This window comes from Solea solea, chromosome 1 (genome assembly GCF_958295425.1).
Source record: "Solea solea chromosome 1, fSolSol10.1, whole genome shotgun sequence".
Lineage (NCBI taxonomy): Eukaryota > Metazoa > Chordata > Actinopteri > Pleuronectiformes > Soleidae > Solea > Solea solea.
The window spans coordinates 27,780,997-27,799,910 of NC_081134.1; the positions used below are offsets into that span (position 1 = coordinate 27,780,997).

At 39.5% G+C, this 18,914-nt stretch overlaps 2 protein-coding genes across 4 annotated transcripts; one reads left to right on the forward strand and one right to left on the reverse strand.

Moving 5' to 3' along the window:
- Positions 1-2,642: 2,642 nt before the first annotated feature.
- LOC131462332 (diamine acetyltransferase 1-like) lies at positions 2,643-5,880 on the forward strand. Its single transcript, XM_058633436.1, has 6 exons — positions 2,643-2,936; positions 3,983-4,034; positions 4,136-4,204; positions 4,757-4,858; positions 4,936-4,976; positions 5,472-5,880. Exons 1-6 carry the CDS (start codon positions 2,874-2,876, stop codon positions 5,646-5,648), a joined length of 504 nt encoding a protein of 167 aa, XP_058489419.1. The 5' UTR covers positions 2,643-2,873; the 3' UTR covers positions 5,649-5,880.
- An 814-nt stretch (positions 5,881-6,694) lies between these two features.
- On the reverse strand, positions 6,695-13,372 carry apoob (apolipoprotein O, b). Of its 3 annotated transcripts, XM_058633405.1 has the most exons (10): positions 13,281-13,372; positions 12,858-12,971; positions 12,071-12,193; positions 11,428-11,460; positions 11,260-11,314; positions 10,116-10,211; positions 9,623-9,714; positions 9,432-9,525; positions 8,886-8,975; positions 6,695-7,008 (listed from the first exon to the last, which is right to left on the reverse strand). In XM_058633405.1, exons 1-10 carry the CDS (start codon positions 13,296-13,298, stop codon positions 7,004-7,006), a joined length of 720 nt encoding a protein of 239 aa, XP_058489388.1. In that variant the 5' UTR covers positions 13,299-13,372; the 3' UTR covers positions 6,695-7,003. The 3 variants fall into 3 exon arrangements, with proteins under 3 accessions (XP_058489388.1, XP_058489397.1, XP_058489406.1); XM_058633414.1 differs by lacking the exon at positions 9,432-9,525; XM_058633423.1 differs by lacking the exons at positions 8,886-8,975; positions 9,432-9,525.
- Positions 13,373-18,914: the final 5,542 nt, after the last annotated feature.

Here is an 18,914-nt window from a genome sequence, read left to right on the forward strand (position 1 = left end):
CAAAGCCGGGGGCTCAGTAAGATAAATGAGTAAATCCGGACAGCGGAAAGCCTCCACATCTTCCGCCGCCGACTAAAAACACATTTCTTCCGACTCTACCTCGACTAAGACGATAACGACGACGGGAAAAAAAAAAAAAAAAAAAAAAAAATCGCACTTATGACTAGCACTTCATAGATGGATTTACTTGAAGCTCTTACTTACTTCTAGCTCTTATTTGTACCCAAATGTTTAAATGCACTTATTGTAAGTCGCTTTGGATAAAAGCGTCTGCTAAATGACATGTAATGTAATGTAATGAGTAAATAAATAAAAGTCGATTCTTCTTCTTCTACTTCGTGCATGCACGCTGCCATCTTCTGGAACCTGAAAACTACTTCACTAGCCAGTCCGTCATGTTCTTTGTCATATCTCGTCAGTCTTGTCCTCTTGTCCTCTTGTCATCCTTTCAGAATATTCGTCTACTTTATTTATTTTTTATCTCCTTATTATGAGAAAATTTGCCTTATCTTGTTATCACGAGAAAATGTGCCTCGTTATCTCGAGATCATGCATTATCTCGTTTTCACAAGAAAATAAGTTTTGTTACGTGTTGTCACGTTGCTCATGACAAAATTAGCCTTCTCATTCTGCGATAATGCATACATTTATTTTGTTATCGCAAGAGAATTTGCCTTTTCATCTTGAGATATTGCATTATCTCGTTATCATGACAAAATGGGCCTCATTATCTTGAAATAACGCATTCATTTATTATTTTTTTATCTCCTTATTAAGAGAAAATTAGTCTTATCTCCTTATCATGAGAAAACAAGACTTCTTATTTTGAGATAACAAATGGATTTATCTCACGATAACATGTTAATTTATGCCGTTACCACGAGATAACAACCTACTTTATTGTTAGAACAATAGAGATCCTGTCAGAGCGATCCTGTGTACTGTAGCTTTAATTCACACATTTCTATACTGCAGAGCTACTGCAGGACACACAGTTACCTGAACTTGAACCACACACTCCTTGATCCCAATAAACGTAATCAGTCAAGACTAAAGCTCAGATTCTGGTCTTCAACTTTAACCTTAATGTTGTTGTTTTTTTAGCAGTTGTGCTTTTATGAGTGTGTAAAGTCGTATAGGATCAGAAACACTCCCTCCTCCACCACCACACAATGGTGCTGGAACACTGACTCAGTTAAACCTCACCTCACTTTTTTGCCTGCGGAGGTGGAAAATTCCACTTGCACTCCTTCTCAAATCAGGGAATGTTTGCTACAGCACAGACAAGTGAGCAAAAACAGGTCTGGTCTGCACTGGTGACGTGAACTCTGCTCAAACTACACATTTGAGACATTTGTGCATTTTTGGAGAGAGAAAACAAGCTGTTTAAGTCTGTATCTCCATGGCTTTGTGTGCTATTCTGACCACGGCTCGCTGTCCGTCTGGAACGCACCCCAAATGTTCCCCGTTGACATCCGACAAAGAACAAATGAGGGAGCACAAAGAACAAGTGAGTGAGGGACCGTAAAAAACAAGTGAAGGAGCACAAAGAACAAATGAGGGAGCACAAAGAACAAATGAGGTAGTGCAAAGAACAAATGAGGGAGTGCAAAGAACAAGTGAGGGAGCACAAAGAACAAATGAGGGAGTGCATAGAACAAATGAGGGAGCACAAAGAACAAATGAGTGAGTGCAAAGAACAAAAGAGGGCAAGCAAAGAACAAATGAGGGAGCGCAAAGAACAAATGAGGGAGTGCAAAGAACATGTGAGTGAGGGACTGCAAAGAACAAGTGAAGGAGCACACAGAACAAGTGAGTGAGCGCAAAGAACAAATGAGGGAGCGCAAAGAACAAGTGAGTGAGCACAAAGAACAAATGAGGGAGTGCAAAGAACAAGTGAGGGAGCACAAAGAACAAATGAGGGAGTGCAACGAACAAATGAGGGAGCACAAAGAACAAATGAGTGAGTGCAAAGAACAAAAGAGGGCGCGCAAAGAACAAATGAGGGAGCGCAAAGAACAAATGAGGGAGCACAAAGAACAAATGAGTGAGTGCAAAGAACAAAAGAGGGGGCACAAAGAACAAATGAGGGAGCGCAAAGAACAAATGAGGGAGCACAAAGAACAAATGAGTGAGTGCAAAGAACAAGTGAGTGCAAAGAACAAATGTATTTTCAAACAATAAATACAATATCTTTGAATGATTAAATCGATATTTTATTTGCTTCTTCAAAAGCGTTGTTTGATGTTTGAAAATCTTAACTCAAATCTAATTCCATAAACGTGTACAGAGCAGAGCTGGAACTGTGTTATGGAAAAGTGCCATGAGGTCCTCAGATAACCTCTCTTCCAAATCAAAAATAAAAACATGCGCTGTCCCTTTAACAGACTAACTGAGATTATTGAACATTAACTGATCAAATGTGATGAATATGAAGAAACTTGCAAATGTAGCAGCTTTATTATTAGTTTTTTTACACCACTTTTTGTCTTTTTGTGACAACAAAAACAAAAGATCTTCTAACAGATTCCAAACAGACCCACGCGTCATCAGCCTTCTGCCTTTCATTGGCTGAGACGTCTCCGGGGGGCGGGCCCCGAAACCCGACACCTGCCACGAAGCGACCAACCGCCTTCGAGCGCGAGGCCGGGGTATAACTAGGCCGATGTAAACAAAGGCTTGGGCAGTTTGGACACGGCAGCGACCCAGCCGAGGGCGACTCTACTGGATGTTCTTGACTCGACGAACACGTCCGGACCTGAGGCTGACGACTGTGGGGGCAACGCCACTGCGAAGCGAATGAAGAAACATCTCATCTTCCACTTCACATACCGAGGACTGGTCAACAGAGGGAAGAAGAGCAAGAGGAGAAAATGGAGTATAAATTACGGAAAGCGGAACCACGGGACGTCTCTGATATCTTACGACTGGTGAAGGTAGGCCCGACTGCGACTGCATCCGAGCTAACGATGCTGCTACGACTCGACGGAAGAGCTCTTTGAACGATGTTATCGCGTGAAACCGACGTTTAGCTTCTCGCTAACTGCGACGTTAAAACTAGGCCTCGAAACGGCGGAAATCGCCGAAGTGTCAGGTGATTTATTTATGTATTTTTTGAAAATGACGTCACTCTCGGAGGATGTCCGAGGTCTCGGCCTTTGTTTACGGGCAGACGACTCACGTCCGCTCCCATTACCAGGCGTCCCAAATATGGTCACGGACTTCCGGTCCACTTGGTTTTTTTTTAGTCTGCGTTATATAATTAATATAACCTGAATCTTATCTGCTACGTATTTGTTTTTATTATTATTATTGGTCAGTTATTGCTTAATTATATACAGTAACCACTCCAAAATAAATAAAATCACACAAAAGATCAAAACAGCTGTGCAGGAAGGAAAGAAGATGTGGAATTGTTAAACGATTTCAAAATAAAACCAAAAAAGAGGTAGACTTTTTATTCTTGTCAGTTGACTTAATTATATACAATAACCAGGTATTGATGTTGTGGAACAGGTTTTCTGATAATTCAAATTAAAACAGACATTTTCTAAAAAAAACAAGTACATGAGTTAAAGTAAGTTGTTTGAGTTTATTCACCAGAAATGTATATTTTAGCTGTAAAATGTGAATATGTGCTGGTGTTTTCTCTTCTTGCAACAAGAAGAACCATAAATATAACATCTACACATGAAACACTTTTTGTCTGCCTGAAAATGTCAAAAATAAGATGACTGTCAACAACTTGTCATGTTTTGACATTTTTAGTATTTATTAATCACCTTTACTTCACATACTGTGTAAAACACATTATTGACTGACTGATGACATCCTAAATCTCTGATAAAATCACAGATTATAAACATTGAATAACCCTTTAGTGACATAAGTGACAAATCTAAGGTATTTTCTTATAAACATGAATTGTTGCTCAAAGTGTGATATATTTAGAAGTTTTAAATGTGTGTTTTTCTTGGCACAGGAACTGGCCAAATATGAAGAGATGGAGGACCAGGTGGCACTGACTGAGAAAGGTGAGCTTCATATTGACAGAGCACACACACACACACACACACACACACACACACTGTTGTTGTTGTTCTCAATCAAACACATGTGTTTTATTTTCCGTCAGATCTCCTGGAGGATGGATTCGGTGACACCCCGTTTTACCACTGTGTCATCGCCGAACTCCAAGGAGACGGTGAGAAAACTCAATCTGGATTTACAGAATGTTTTGAGGGGATTAACGAGCGTAAAATCTCTGCGTGGAGGTCAGGTGTGGCGAAAATGCGATATTGGCCTAGTTCCCCGGACGTTGTTCAAGTGTCAGTCATCATCTACTGCTTTATACTCCACCAGAGGGTCGAGGGGGTGCTGTGCCAATCGCTACATCGGGCGATAGGCGGGGTACACCCCGGACAGTTCGCCAGTCCATCGCAGGGCCACACACAGATAGAGACAAACAACCATTCACTCTCACACTCACTCCTATGGTCAATTTAGAGTGTCTAATTTACCTAATCCCCACATTGCATGTTTTTGGACTGTGGGAGGAAGCCGGAGAACCCGGAGAGAACCCACGCACACACAGGGAGAACATGCAAACTCCATGCAGAAAGGCCCTTGTTCCAATCTTGTCGCTGTGAGGCGAGAGTGCTAACCACTATAGCACCATGTGGCCCGTTGTTCAAGTGTGTAGTAGGTAATTAAATGTATACATGTCTACATAGTTTAAATTTCTGTTCTCCATCAGATCCAAAGGTGGTGGGTTTTGCAATGTATTACTTCACGTATGACCCGTGGGTCGGCAAACAGCTGTACCTGGAGGAGTTCTACGTGATGGACACGTGCAGGGGTAAACAAACATATAAACAAATAACTAGTCTGATCTGTGGTTGCTTCATTAACACACTGTTCTGTCCCTCGCTGCAGGACTTGGCATTGGATCAGACATCCTGAGACATCTCAGTGACGTGAGTGTTTACACACACACACTCACCTACTTTCCTCTTCCTGTTGATCCACGGTCACTTTTTCCCAAACATCTAGTTCGAAAGAATATATAACAACCCGTAATTTGTTTGAACATTTGTGTCCCCATGAGCTAAAATCACTGATTTTCTCTATGGACTATTATCTCAGTGAGACAGACTTTTCCAACAGGAAACTAAAGTTTGTAAACCACTCACTCTCCCACACCAAAGCCCATAGAGAAAATCAGTGATTTTAACATCACAGCACACAGGAGTTGTTGATCCACTGCTGCCTCCATCACTTAGTTCAAATGTCTTATTTAATGAATTTGGTGTTTGAAATAATTAGTTTCGAAATATTAGACCAGCAGCTCCTGTGTCCCCGCGAGCTAAAATCAATGATTTTCTCTATGGGCTTTGGTGTGGGAGCGTGAGTAATTTGGCAGACTTTTTTTTTTTTTTTAATTAACATGGCATTGCTCTTCCCCCTCTCAGCTGGCGATGAAGACGCGCTGCACCGGCATGATGTTCGTGGTGGCAGAGAACAACGAGCCATCGATGCAGTTCTACAAGCGGCGTGGCGCCGAGGATCTCTCTCAGGAGGAGGGGTGGAGGCTGTTCCGCTTTGACAAGGACAGCCTCGTCAAGATGGCCACGCCCACCGAGGAGTGACGGAGGCCAGGTGGGGGGACGGAGCTCGAGTGCATACACAAAGAAGAAGTTCTGCTTTTCTTTCTCTTAAAAAAAAAAAGGGAAACTCAGTATCACTGTATGATTCTGTTCTGGTATTTTTACTGTTTATTTTAACGTTTTGATGACTATTTTCTTTATTAGTGTTGACGTGTTTATTAATGTGCAGTTGAAACGTACCATGACTTATATTTACAATAAAAAAGTAACTGATCACTGTCTCCCACTTCAACAATTAATTATTTGTAACTATTTTTGATTTTTCAGCTCAGCAGACGATAAAATAAAAATTTTGCCAAACAAAATGACTTTCAACAGTTGACAAAAACGTTCTATCAGTTTAGTTAAATTCTCTATAATCTTACATTTTATTACTTTATTTTTGGCATTTTTGTTTTACAGTGCAGTGCATTTTGAACACAAGAAATTGAAAATAAACAATAGATTGAGAAACTGAAGTAAGTAAGTGTGTGTGTGTGTGTGTGTGTGTGTGTGTGTGTGTGTGTGTGTGTGTGTGTGTGTATATATATATATAGTCACATACTTTACCTGTAAGGTTGAATGTGTAAACATTTAGGTGAAACTTTCCTTTTGGCAAAAATGTTTTTGACATACTAACGTGTTTGTCGTGTCTAAAAACGACCACAGCGTGTTTCACAGAGAAGTGAAAGAGGAACAAGGAGAAGAACATGACACTGATGAATCCTTAAAAAAAACATCAGAGTTCACAGTTTTGAAGAAGAAAACAGCCAATAAAATGTGTCAGTTTAAGTCTACAATGTCTAACATGTTCACATCTTTCTCACTGAAACTTGAATTTTCTAGTTGAAAAACCTAACTAATAGATCATACATCAGATTAAGTCTACGATGTCTTAATAACATGTTCACGTCTTTATCTCACCGTTAGACAGACTTTTCCAACAGGAGACTGAAGTGAGCTAAAATCATTGATTTTCTCGATGGGGTTTGGTTTGGGAGAGTGAGTGGTTTTATAAAGTGACACAAATTTACAGCAGGAGGCGATAATAAGTGAGACACTTGCTTTTTTAATTACACAGATAAATCCTCATATACAGCATGTTATTATTATTGTTATTATACATGGACAACAAACCATAAGTCAAACCCATATGGAGTGTGTGTGTTAAAGTTCATTATTTGGCCTCTTTACTGAAGCAAGAGACAAGTATAAAGAAAGACAGAATGTGGTGAAAACATGACGTGGAAAGGAATCCAGGTGACTGTCAATCGAAACATGTAAAGAGAGTGTGTGTGTGTGTGTTGCTCGTGTCGTCTCAGCTTCTCGAGTCATCGTCGCTCTCCGTTTCTTTCTTCTCAGACTTTTGTACAAATAAAAAGAGGACAGACGACAGAAGAGAAGTGAGAGAAGCCACAAAGATAAACCACACAGATTAGAGCTGTAGTATGTAGCGCTTATACAGTGCCTTGTAAAAGTATTCATACCCATTTAACTTTTTCACATTTTGTGACCTTACAAGCACAAACTTGAATGTATTTAATTGAGATTTTATATAATAAACCAACAAAAAGTAGCACATAATTGTGAAGTGGAACGTAAATGATATATGGTTTTCAAAATGTTAAACAAATATAAATCTGAAAAGTCTGGTGTGCATTTGTTTTCAGCCCCTTGTACTCTGATACCCCTAAATACAATCCAGTCCAATCAATTACCTTCCAAAGTCACCTAATTAGTAAACTGACTCCACCTGTGTGTAATTTACTCATAGTATAAATACACCTGTCCTGTGAAGGGATAAAGTTGTGGAGAAGTTTAAAGCAGGATTAGGTTATAAAAAAATATCCCAAGTTTTGAACATCTCAAGAATGATCCAAATCATCCAAAAATGGAAAAAAGTATGGCACAACTGCAAACCTACCAAGACATGGCCGTCCACCTAAACTGACAGAGCGAGCGTGGAGAGCACTGGAGGAGAGGCAGAAATCTACAACTCAGGTGGGAGAATCTGTCCACAGGACAACTATAAGTCGTGCACTCCACAAATCTGGCCTTTATGGAAGAGTGGCAAGAAGAAAGCCATTGTTGAAAGAAAGGCATAAGAAGTCCTGTTTGCAGTTTGCCACAAGCCATGTAGGGGACACTGCAAACATGTGGAAGAAGGTGCTTTGGTCAGATAAGACCAAAATTGAACTTTTTGGCCAAAATGCTAATCGCTATGTGTGGCGGAAAACGAACACCCTAAACACACCATCATGCTGTGGGGATGCTTTTCTTCAGCAGGGACAGGGAAGCTGGTCAGAGTTGATGGGAAAATGGATGGTGCTAAATACAGGGCAATCCTGGAAGAAAACCTGTTGGAGGCTGCAAAAGACTTGAGACGGAAGGAGATTCATCTTCCAGCAAGACAATGACCCTAAACATAAAGCCAGAGCTACAATGGAATGGTTTAGAGCAAAGAATATTCATGTGTTAGAATGGCCCAGTCGAAGTCCAGACCTAAATCCCATTGAGCATCTGTGGTAGGACTTGAAAATTGCTGTTCACAAACGCTCTCCATCCAATCTGGCTCAGCTTAAGCAATTTTGCAAATAAGAATTGGCAAAAATTTCATTGTCTAGGTGTGCAAAGCTGGTAGAGACATACCCCAAAATACTTGCAGCTGTAATTGCAGCAAAAGGTGGTTTGATGCAGGGGGGGCTGAATATCATTTACGTTTCACTTCACAATTATGTGCTACTTTGTGTTGATCGATCACATAAAATCTCAATAAAAAACAGTTAAGTTTGTGGTTGTAAGGTGGAAAAATGTGAGAAAGTTCAAGGGGTATGAATACTTTTTCAAGGCACTGTACATAAACAAATGCCTATCAATAAAATCTGTTTCTCAGTGTACAAGTGTTTAGATATGGACGAACACTTCAAACCACCCCCCCGAATTCAAAGCTGATTTACGTTACAATTCTACCATTGGTGGGAATCATGCCCTCAACCTTCTGGTTGTGCAAGGCAAATTCCTCTCCCACTGAACCACAGGTTGCCTCAACATACAAAGAAGCAGCCACGCAAAGATTCACCAGGGAATTGTACTGTTAAAGACGGGATAAAAGGCCTCGGCTCTGCTGCTGTATACACACAGACGCTCCCTTGGTCAGGTCTGATTTCAGTTGAAAGACACAGCAAACACAAATCACAGTGACATACTGCAGCTTTAAATATCTGGAGGAAAAGAATTCACCTTGTTTATGGTAAACGGTGGATCTTTCCACAGCGCCTCCACGGCGACGCGGCCACGCTGGGCCCAGCTGTACGCAGAGTCTCCACTCATCTGGTGGGGGCGGGATTACAGTGATAATCCAGATTATGTTTGGATTTAGTTACTCACAATCAGCCTGGTGGTGAACATGTGATATTAACCCTTCACTCTGAGACTGTGACAGAGGTCATGACCTTTACTCTTTTAAAAACTCAGATCATCAAATGTCCTCCTGATGATGGTAAACAAACTCTACCTCTGGGTCTCTGTTGGCATATTTCCACCGGCCTCGCCACAGCCCGGCACTACAAAAAAGTGACTCCGCCCACATTGAGTACCTACTCAACGTGGGGACATTGCATTGACTTACATTCATTTCCTGGATACTTCCTAACCTCCACCTAACCTTAAAACATACACTGCCTGGCCAAAAAAAAAGTCGCCACCTGGATTTAACTAAGCAAATAGGTAAGGGGACCCCATAATGTGACTGTGTCAACAGGTTTCGGTCCCCACAACATTACGCACGTCCGCACGCACAGAGTTGTCTAAACATCAGAGTGAAGTGAGTCATGGTGAGCAGGTAGGTCCTGTTCCTGCTGCTGTTTCCTCGCTGGCTTTTCTGTTTGTTAGAATGTGTGGGGGAGGTTAGATTTTGTTGAGTCTGACAAGAATGTGAATATGTCAGGAAACAGAATTATAAACCCCTAAAAACACACCTTTAAAATGGCCGCGGCCTGCTGAGGGTAGAACATGGAGGCAGTCAGAGCCACGAGTCCAACTGGAAATACCAGCTGCTTCAGTCTGGAGCCTGGAAAAGACACACAGTCAGGCGTATATAAACACTTGGCTGCAGTCAAACTGTTTTAGGCCTTTATTCTAATACATTTCAATATTTAAAAATATGCTGAATCATCCTTTTTAAGTTCCTGTTGACAGTGACGTCGCGTCCGTGCAGACGAGTGTCACCGTTTCAGTTTGACGGTGAAGAAAATGTAGAAACAGCGAGATTCTCAATGAGGTTCTGTTTTTTTTGTTTAATCATTAGAACAACCATCTTTAATTATAAAGCACGGTCAAAAGCAGTTATAATGATTTAAATGACATGTTTATGGTGTGTTGTCACATGCTCACTCATAATGAGTCCGTCTATCACCTCTGACCTCATTCCTGTTTTCTCTGTGTGTGTGTGTGTGTGTGTGACTCTGTTACCTTTGGCCACATAAAGACCCAGGAAGCCAGAGAATCCTACCACAGCCACACTGGGGTAAAGGTCAGCGGGCGGGTCACTGAGTACCTGGTAGACACCTAAAAGACAAAAGTCAGGGAGTTAGAGAGAGAAGAGTGATGATTAAATTATTTCTGATGAAAACACAAGTGGGCTTCATTCAGAACCTCATAGAGAAAAGTGATGTTTTTAAGTTTCCTTCAGTGTGACGGCATCACAGCAGTGGTTATCAACGTAACCTTGGTTCACTACAAAGAGGAAGTGATATCAGTGAACTCAGCTGCTGCGATGACTCAGTGAATGTAAAGACGAATCCGGCGACGTACCAGAAGTAAACCTTCAGTGTACACGCCACTGAATGGGAGCTGTCTATAGAAGTGTACATTTCTACTTTTACCTGCACTTTTTATGCAGCATTCATTTTGACAACGATGTTTAGGAAGTCTGGAAGAAGCTGCGTGATTCTCGGCTGCTCCAACAGTCGTGGAAACTTCAACTTTGGATAAAAACTGAATGCAAACTACACAAAGCTTTACCTCATGAAGAGTGCCCGTCTGCGGACGTACGGTCTAAACGGATTCCCTGGTCGTGCAGAGGACCACGATGTTCGCCAGAAGTGTATCAAATATATTAACAGAGCAGCAGCACGATAACTTTTGGTTAACACTCGCCAATCTCACAATGAACAGGAAGCGACTGCCGAGGTTAACACAGTGAAAAAGTAACGTCAGCTAAGCTAACTCCACTTTGCTAGCTCACGTTAGACGCCTCTATCAAGGCTGCCGTGGTCACACACAGTAAATGAACTCAGTTTGGTGTTACTGTGAAATATGACGCAAGTTGCTCCAACTCGGGCAAACTAATGACCACAATGTAAACATCAGGTAGCTGAGTTAATCAACAACTACTCACATTAGTGTCATTCACTGTGGAGTACTCATACTTTTGTGAGTTTGTCATTTTACATCACATTGTCATCTGCTTAGTTACTTTTTAAATCATCATTTGCTACTGAGTAGGCCTAAGATTTGAATGAATATCCAGACTATTAGCTGCAAAACGCTGCAGCAGGCACAGGTTTGGAGAAGTGACCGTGAGCACAGTGCAGAACAGAATGTTTATTCTCACCTGTGACTTTATTAAGTGACGTGTCGATGGTCGGCTCCATGGTCTTGTAAATTCGCTGTGGACAGGGGACAGGGACAGTAAGAGATGGAGCTTCAGTTGCACTCAAGAAACCTTACATTTCATCACGTCTGTGGAGAACTGTGGAGGCTTTGATCTCAATTCACTTACCTCAGCTGTCTCCATCACAGTCTGACTGGTTTGCTGCAGCAAAACAAGATCATAAATCACTGTGAGTGGTACGTTAAGTAAAGAAAAACAACTCTATGCCATAACAGGACTCTCTGATTTTTTAAATGTGAATATTTTCTGGTTTCTTTGTTCCACATGACAAAGAATTCATTAAAACAGAAATATGTAAAGACAAATGTCAGCTGATGAAATGATGAGGAAACTCATCAAAGTAATTTTAGCCAGTTTTATTAAAACAACAACAACAACAACACACAATTGATTATTTCCTGATCAGCAAAGGAGTACATTTTTTCAATAATTAAAACAAGTTTCCAGCTTCTTAAATGTGAATATTTTCTAGTTCCTGTCATGTTTCAGTTTCTTAAATGTGAATATTTTCTAGTTTCTGTCATTTTTCAGCTTCTTAAATGTGAATATTTTCTGGTTTCTTTGCTCCATGGAACAAATAAATCATTTTTAGTTTAGTTTACTTCTGACTACAGCTGGAAAACAGCAGAAGCTAGAGAATCTGGACTGACATGAAGCGTGTTTGAGTGAACGATGTGACCTAAATTCCAGCCGTCAGGCTGCGAAATGTTTCCATGGCGTGTGAGAGTTAACAGTGAAAATAGTGATGTACCTGACACTGGTCAGTGTACGGCTCTGCCCATTTCCTCAGTGACGCCACGCTCTGCTCCAGTGGTCCGGCCTCTGACTCCACACGACCAGGCTCTGGTTCAGGTCTGGTGTATAAAGACGGCAGCTGAAACAAACAACAACAACAACAAGATGAGGCTGAGGTTTGCTTCTGCTGCGCTGAAAAAGTCTGACACAGGTCATACATGAGCTTGTACTCTACCAACTGAACACTAGAGGGAGACAAACTATTAGCTATGACTGAAAAGTTCAGTTGACTCTTACTCAGATTCAGTTTCCCACGTTATATCAGAAAAAGAAAACGTGTTTTATTTTGTTTTTTATTGACAGGGTACGTGTACAAATGAAAATGGTCTATATATCACTGAGCAACTGACACACAACGACAAATGACATCCACAAAGGACTGAGGCAGATGTCCAGCATCTGCGCCGCCCACTGCTCTGCACTGCGCCACTGAAACAAATAATACTTAAACTACGAATAAAAGTACTACTACTGAAACAAAACTACTAAAACAATTACTAGAACTACTACTTAAACAACTAAAACTATTACTACTACTAGAACTACTACTACAAAAAGTACTACTACTAAAACAACTACTACAAAAAATATATACGCATATATATATATATATATATATATATATATATATATATATATATACATACATATATACATATATAAATATATACATATATATATATATACATATATATGTATACATATATATATATATATATATATATATATGTATATATTGTTACCTCATGGAGGTTCAGCAGCGGCTCTGTGTTCTTCTTCTTTCCCTCAGCAGCAGCGGCCTGCACTGAGCCGCTCAGCAGGGCCGTCAGACCCGGAGCTGCGGCGCACAGTGACACCTTGCGGCGGAGCAGGACAACAACAACAGTTGACAAAAGTTAAAGCACAACGGCAAAATAAAATGAAATAAAATTAAGTAAAATGAAATAAAATACAACACAGCGGTACACACACTGTATTACATCAGGTAAAAAGAAAACGCGCTATTCACGGAGCAGAAAACTAACAACAGCAACGATAGCAGTTAGCAGTAGCCGTGCTAGCCGCGTTTCTCACACATTTAGCTGTGTAACACCGTTAATGTGACGTCAATAAACAAACGCGATAAACAGAGACGCGACAACAAAACCAATAAAGGTGTTCGTTACCAATTTCACATACGACATTGCCTCAAATTGTTCTTCTTCTAATGCTGCTGCTTCTTCTTCTGCGTTTAATAGTAGTAGTCGCAAACAAGCTTGAAGGCTCGTGACTGCCATCTAGTGGATTGGAGTGTACCATGTGTTATTTCTCCTGCTACAATTTTCTTATTCTCCTCCGTGTTCTTATGCTAATTTATGAAAAAAACGCCATGTTGTAATTTTTACAAAAAAATACCTCCCCCCACCAAAAAAAAACAATACAAAATATATATACAAAATGTTGTCATTTAACAAAAAAATTAGCCATGCTATCAATTTATTTGTTTTAAACAAAATGTCATGTTAAAAACACTAGGCTTAAAAAAAACAATTGTGAAAATATATATTTAAAAAAAAGTTATATAGAATGCATTTAAAACTGGTAATAAAAACATATTACAAAGTGTACATTTACAAAAAACATCCACCATGTTACCAAAATATTTTGCAAAATGTTGTAATTTTACCCCCCACCCCCATTTTTTTCAATAAAATAAATAAATTATTTGACCAAAAAATACTACAAAGTGTTGTATATTTGACAAAAACATGAACCACATCATCAAAAACAGTTTCATAATTTGCAGTAATTTTACAAAGAATTATACAAGTGTTGTACATTTTACAAAAACAAACGTGTTCCCCATATATATATATAATGTATATATAACTTGTTCTAGTAGTATATATATATATATATATATATATATAGCTGATTTGGCTATACAATATAAATATACAATCATTTAAGAGGACAGAGCATAAAATAAGTCGCCTTTGTCTTCATGATACTTTCTTTTGTTGTTTGTTTTCAGATATTCACTCGAGGGCGGGAACTCTCTGTACTTTTTTCAGTCACGTTTAAGTCGAGCGACTACACTTGTTCTACTGTTCCTCTTCCCGACATAAAAGCCAGGTAGAAATCAGTTTATCAAATAAAGTGTGAACGAGCGATGCGTCCTGATGTTGGCCAAGGGTGGGAGAAGTGTCTACTGTCCTTTACGGTTAAAGTGTGTCCGCCTTGGCTACACTCAGTGTTCAAACATACACCTCATTTAATGCCCGAGGTGGTTTCTCCTTTGATAAATGGCTGGAAACAGCAGCAACATAAGCAGTTAACCCTGAAACACGAGCGAGGAGGTGAGATCATGGATCTACTGTATTATAAGAACTGGATTGAGCAGGAATGATGATGAGATATGGTTCTCGTTACCTTCTCTGGTTTTCAACAAAGTTGGAGGTATTGAGTTTCTATTAGTATGTGATTTTGAAATATCCAAATTGCCCATAAAACATTCCAAATTTCACCAACAGGTCCTGTTAAATTGGAAAATGATGTTCAAACATAATTTCAGCCCCCATAATGTCCCATTGTGGAACAATAGGGTGATATTGAGTCGAGGGGGAGCTATGTTTATGGAAGACTGGATGACAAAACAAATTTGGTCTGTTTTACATATAATGGATGGAAATGGAAACATTCTTGAACTGAATGACTTTAATGTTAAATATAGCACAACTTGCTCTGATGAGGTCTATAAGAAAGTCTCACAGAATATCCCAAAAGCTTAAGTGAAGATAGATGATCTGGAGCCGCCTGCGTTCTCGACTTGCTCGGCGCGTCCATGAACAGTGAAAGGCATGACGGGAGTAAACTACTGACGTGCGCAATCATATTTCATGAATACCAATGTCACGTTAGCGTCGGGCTTTAAACCATGGATTCGTAAAATGAATGTCAAAACCAACGATAGTGAATACAGTAAAGTGAAAAGTATAATGACGTCATTACAGGTTAAAATTATCAATTTGATGGTTCATTTAATTGACCGTAGTTTATATGTGTTGTTACAGGAATGATGTTGTTTTCTTCTATTCACTGATATACTGTATGCTAATCATCAGAAGAATGTTGCTGTCACAGAACTCAGTGATTTTATATATTATTGTCCAAGAAAATAATGACAACATTAAGTACTTTTGAAAGTAAAAAAATTCCATTGAATATTAACCATGAATATGATTTTGGTCTCATTGCTATGCTTTGTATTTTGGTTTAAATTTCGAAGTTTACATTTCTAACTGTTTTGTAGGTGGTTTACACATAAAGCTAATTTATCCTTATAATTACAATGTATGGTAAATATAATAATCATAAAATATTAAAATAAAGTCAGGCCAGAAAAACGGCAATAATAAAAATTATTAATATTATTAATAACAATAACAACGTGTTAAAAGTAGTTTTATAACTCCAGATTCTTCACTCTAATTCATGTGTTCATCACATTTATCAGTAACTTTCTGAACCGATCGTGACGATAAGACATCAGTGGTGAAGTGAGCGCAGGTCTCAGTGCATCACACCGTCATCTGCCCCGTGCTCACGATGTCAGTATGAATCCACACAGCAGCTCGTTAATACATCGATAATAAGTTTGAAAATAAATCCTAATGAGCGACGAATAAACAACTAAAACCTGCTTTGTTGTAATATTTAAAAAAAATGTAAACGAAAACCCATCATTGCCTTCATTTATTCACATTTCTCATAATGTTCGTACACAGTTGTGACGTCACTCTGGGACATAAGATTTTTCTGGGCTTTTTATGGCCTTTCGGAAGGTTTTACAAATGTATTCTTATAATAAATCCATGGGTGAGATGCAGACATGAATGTGGCTGGAGAACATTTTGTTTTTCGTGTAATGTTTTTAATCATTTACTTCTTTTACCGTTTTTCTTTGTTTTGCTTTTGCTTTTGAATCTTATCACTCATTCATGTTTTTTAACCTCTGTATTGAGTTCACTCTGGATTTGTGTATCAGTGTATTAACATGGCCTCACATCACGCACATGTGAGTCAGCTTATCTTCCAGTGTTGCCACAGATCTTCAGGTCTTGTTTGACTGCCTGCACCGGTCATTGACACGGAACCATGTTACGCACAAAGGTGTGACAAGGGCAAACAAAGCAGATCTGTGTGCATCACCAGCACTCCTGACTGCTGACAGACGCTCCCTGCCTCTTAGTGAGTCTTTGTCTATTAGGTTTACTTTTAGGTTTAGGACATGGAAAAGCTAAAACACTTTAGTTGTGATTTTAAATCCAACAGATAAACAATACATCAGAAAAACGCCTGCCCACCAAGTACAGTATAGATTAAAAAATAAAAAACCCAATAAAAGCAAACCGGTGAGTTTTTCCTCTCCAACCCTAGTGTTTGTTCATTGTGTGAATTGTTGGCTTTCTCTGCTCTCCATGATGTTGTGTATGTACACAGACATGAGATCATGTATGTCAGGGGTGTCAAACGTACGGCCCGGGACCCAGAACCGGCCCGCCAGAGGGTCCAATCCAGCCCACAGGAATTTGTTCAAATTTCTCATTGCAATTACAATCTAAACATAATGTCAAATACAATATTTTTCACTTCCAAATACCTGTGACTACATGTTTGTGCCTTTATAGATCCAGCATGATGTGTAAATGGTACATTTAGGCATGGTATTGTAAAAATATCCTTCATGGCGGCATGGTGGCATAGTGTTTAGTAGTGGTTAGCACTGTTGCCTCACAGCAAGAAGGTTCTGGGTTCAATTCCTGGTCTGGGACCTTTCTGTGTGAAGTTTGCATGTTCTCCTCATGTCTGTGTGGGTTTTCCCCAGGCTCTCCACTTTCCTGTTAGTTACATTCGGTCAGGTTGGTCCCTTGTGGCGGCGCACTCAGTCGCAGCAACTCTGATCAACCCTCCATCTGACCAGTTGTATAATGACAATAAAGATGCTTTCCTCTCCTTTCCACTAAATGTAAAACAAAGGAGAAAAAGAAAGCAGTAATTGTTGCTATTATTTTATTAGTCTGGCCCACGCCCCGATGTAATAAAATTGAATTGAACCAAGATTGTGGAACAATCTTCCACAGCATGTTATACACACTCCTTTACTGTCCACTTTTAAAACTCATCTTCAAACCGACTTTTACTCTTTGGACCCAGTATGAGATGTTGGCTTTTATTCTTTTATAGTTTTATCGTACGACTTGTTCTTCTGTGTTGTCTACAGCATGTTTTATTGTTTGTTCTTAGGTCATTAGGTTTTTATGTTGTTTAAATTATCTCTGATGTTTTCAAAGTGCTTTCAAGTGCTTTTTAAAGTGTTTTCAGTGCTTTGCTCATGCCTCAGAGCGAGGACTTGTGGCGTATTTCCACCGGCTCTACTCGCCTCGGCACGGCACGACACGGTTTAGGTTGCATCTCCACTACAGTAAATTAAAAAGTACAAACTCAATACATCCATTATTACAAGCCTGTACGTCTACTTGTCTTAAATCAGCACATATCAAATCCAACCTCCACACACACATCAAATCTGAATCAAATCAATCAAAAAACAATATTACGCCCCCAAAATCTCACAAATCATGTTTCCAGGGGAGCTCATGTCTCATTAAGCCCGTAGTTCACACCAACACTTTGACTGTGTGCACATTAAGACTCTGTCAGATTGTTTTACCCTGTATTACTGTAGGCTCATCATCACTGTAGACACTCTCTGGTACTGTAGACATCATGTTGTGAAATGTTTCTGTCATAGATCACATCATGATGGAGATTATAGCTGATGTGAATATTTCTGATGCAGCTGGAAACACTTGAACTTCACTGTAGTTTAAAAGTGACTTTTTGAATCTAACTGTAGACAAAATCTAAATGTTTGACAGCATTTCAGTGACTGTGTTACACTGTGTTATATTTACACGTGGAAATATAGTCATGAAATAGCGTTGAGCAAGATGTTTTAATGTAAAATAGAGTCGGTTTGAACATGAACACTTCAGTTGGACTATATAATTATAGGTCCTTAAGTAAACTATCAGTTTGATCCATATTCTCATCTTCAGTTTGTGTCTCGTCAGGTTACAGCTGAATAAATATCAAATCAAATGTCACATAATGTTAGGACTGCAGCATTTCAGCATCCATTAATGAAATTAAAGTCTGTTAAATGATGAATGAGTGGATTACACTGTATAAAATGTAATAGTGTTCATTTATTGACTCCTCTCTTCACATAAATGTCATGGTCATTGGCATGTGTTAATATTTCTGCTCAACTGGATAAAAATGGAGGCTGTGCTCTTTGTTTACCTGTTGCCATGGTGAATCATAGTATCAGAGCTCCATTAATGATAGCTTTATTCATTTCCAATGCACACGCTTAACTCAGAGTGAACATACTCAGAGTTGATTGAACTAATGCTGATCAGCTGTTCTGAAACCGAAAACTCCAACCTTGGCCAAGTTGGCCAACCTAGAGTTAAAATTTGTTGAACCTGCTTTCTGAAACAGGCCCCTGGTCCACGTCGGTCTGGTGGCCTCAGGTGGAGGAGCAGAAGAAAGAGGAAGAGGAGGAGGTTCGGCTCCTCCTCTACCTTTCATTACAATATTCACTGCATTACAATGTATTGAGCCACTCAATACACTGTAATGCAGTCCATATTGTAATGAAACGTCAAACGGATGAAGTACCCAGCACTTTTCAAACCACACTTAAACTATGGTTATTGTCCTTGGTACTTTTATAAACAAACTGATGCCCT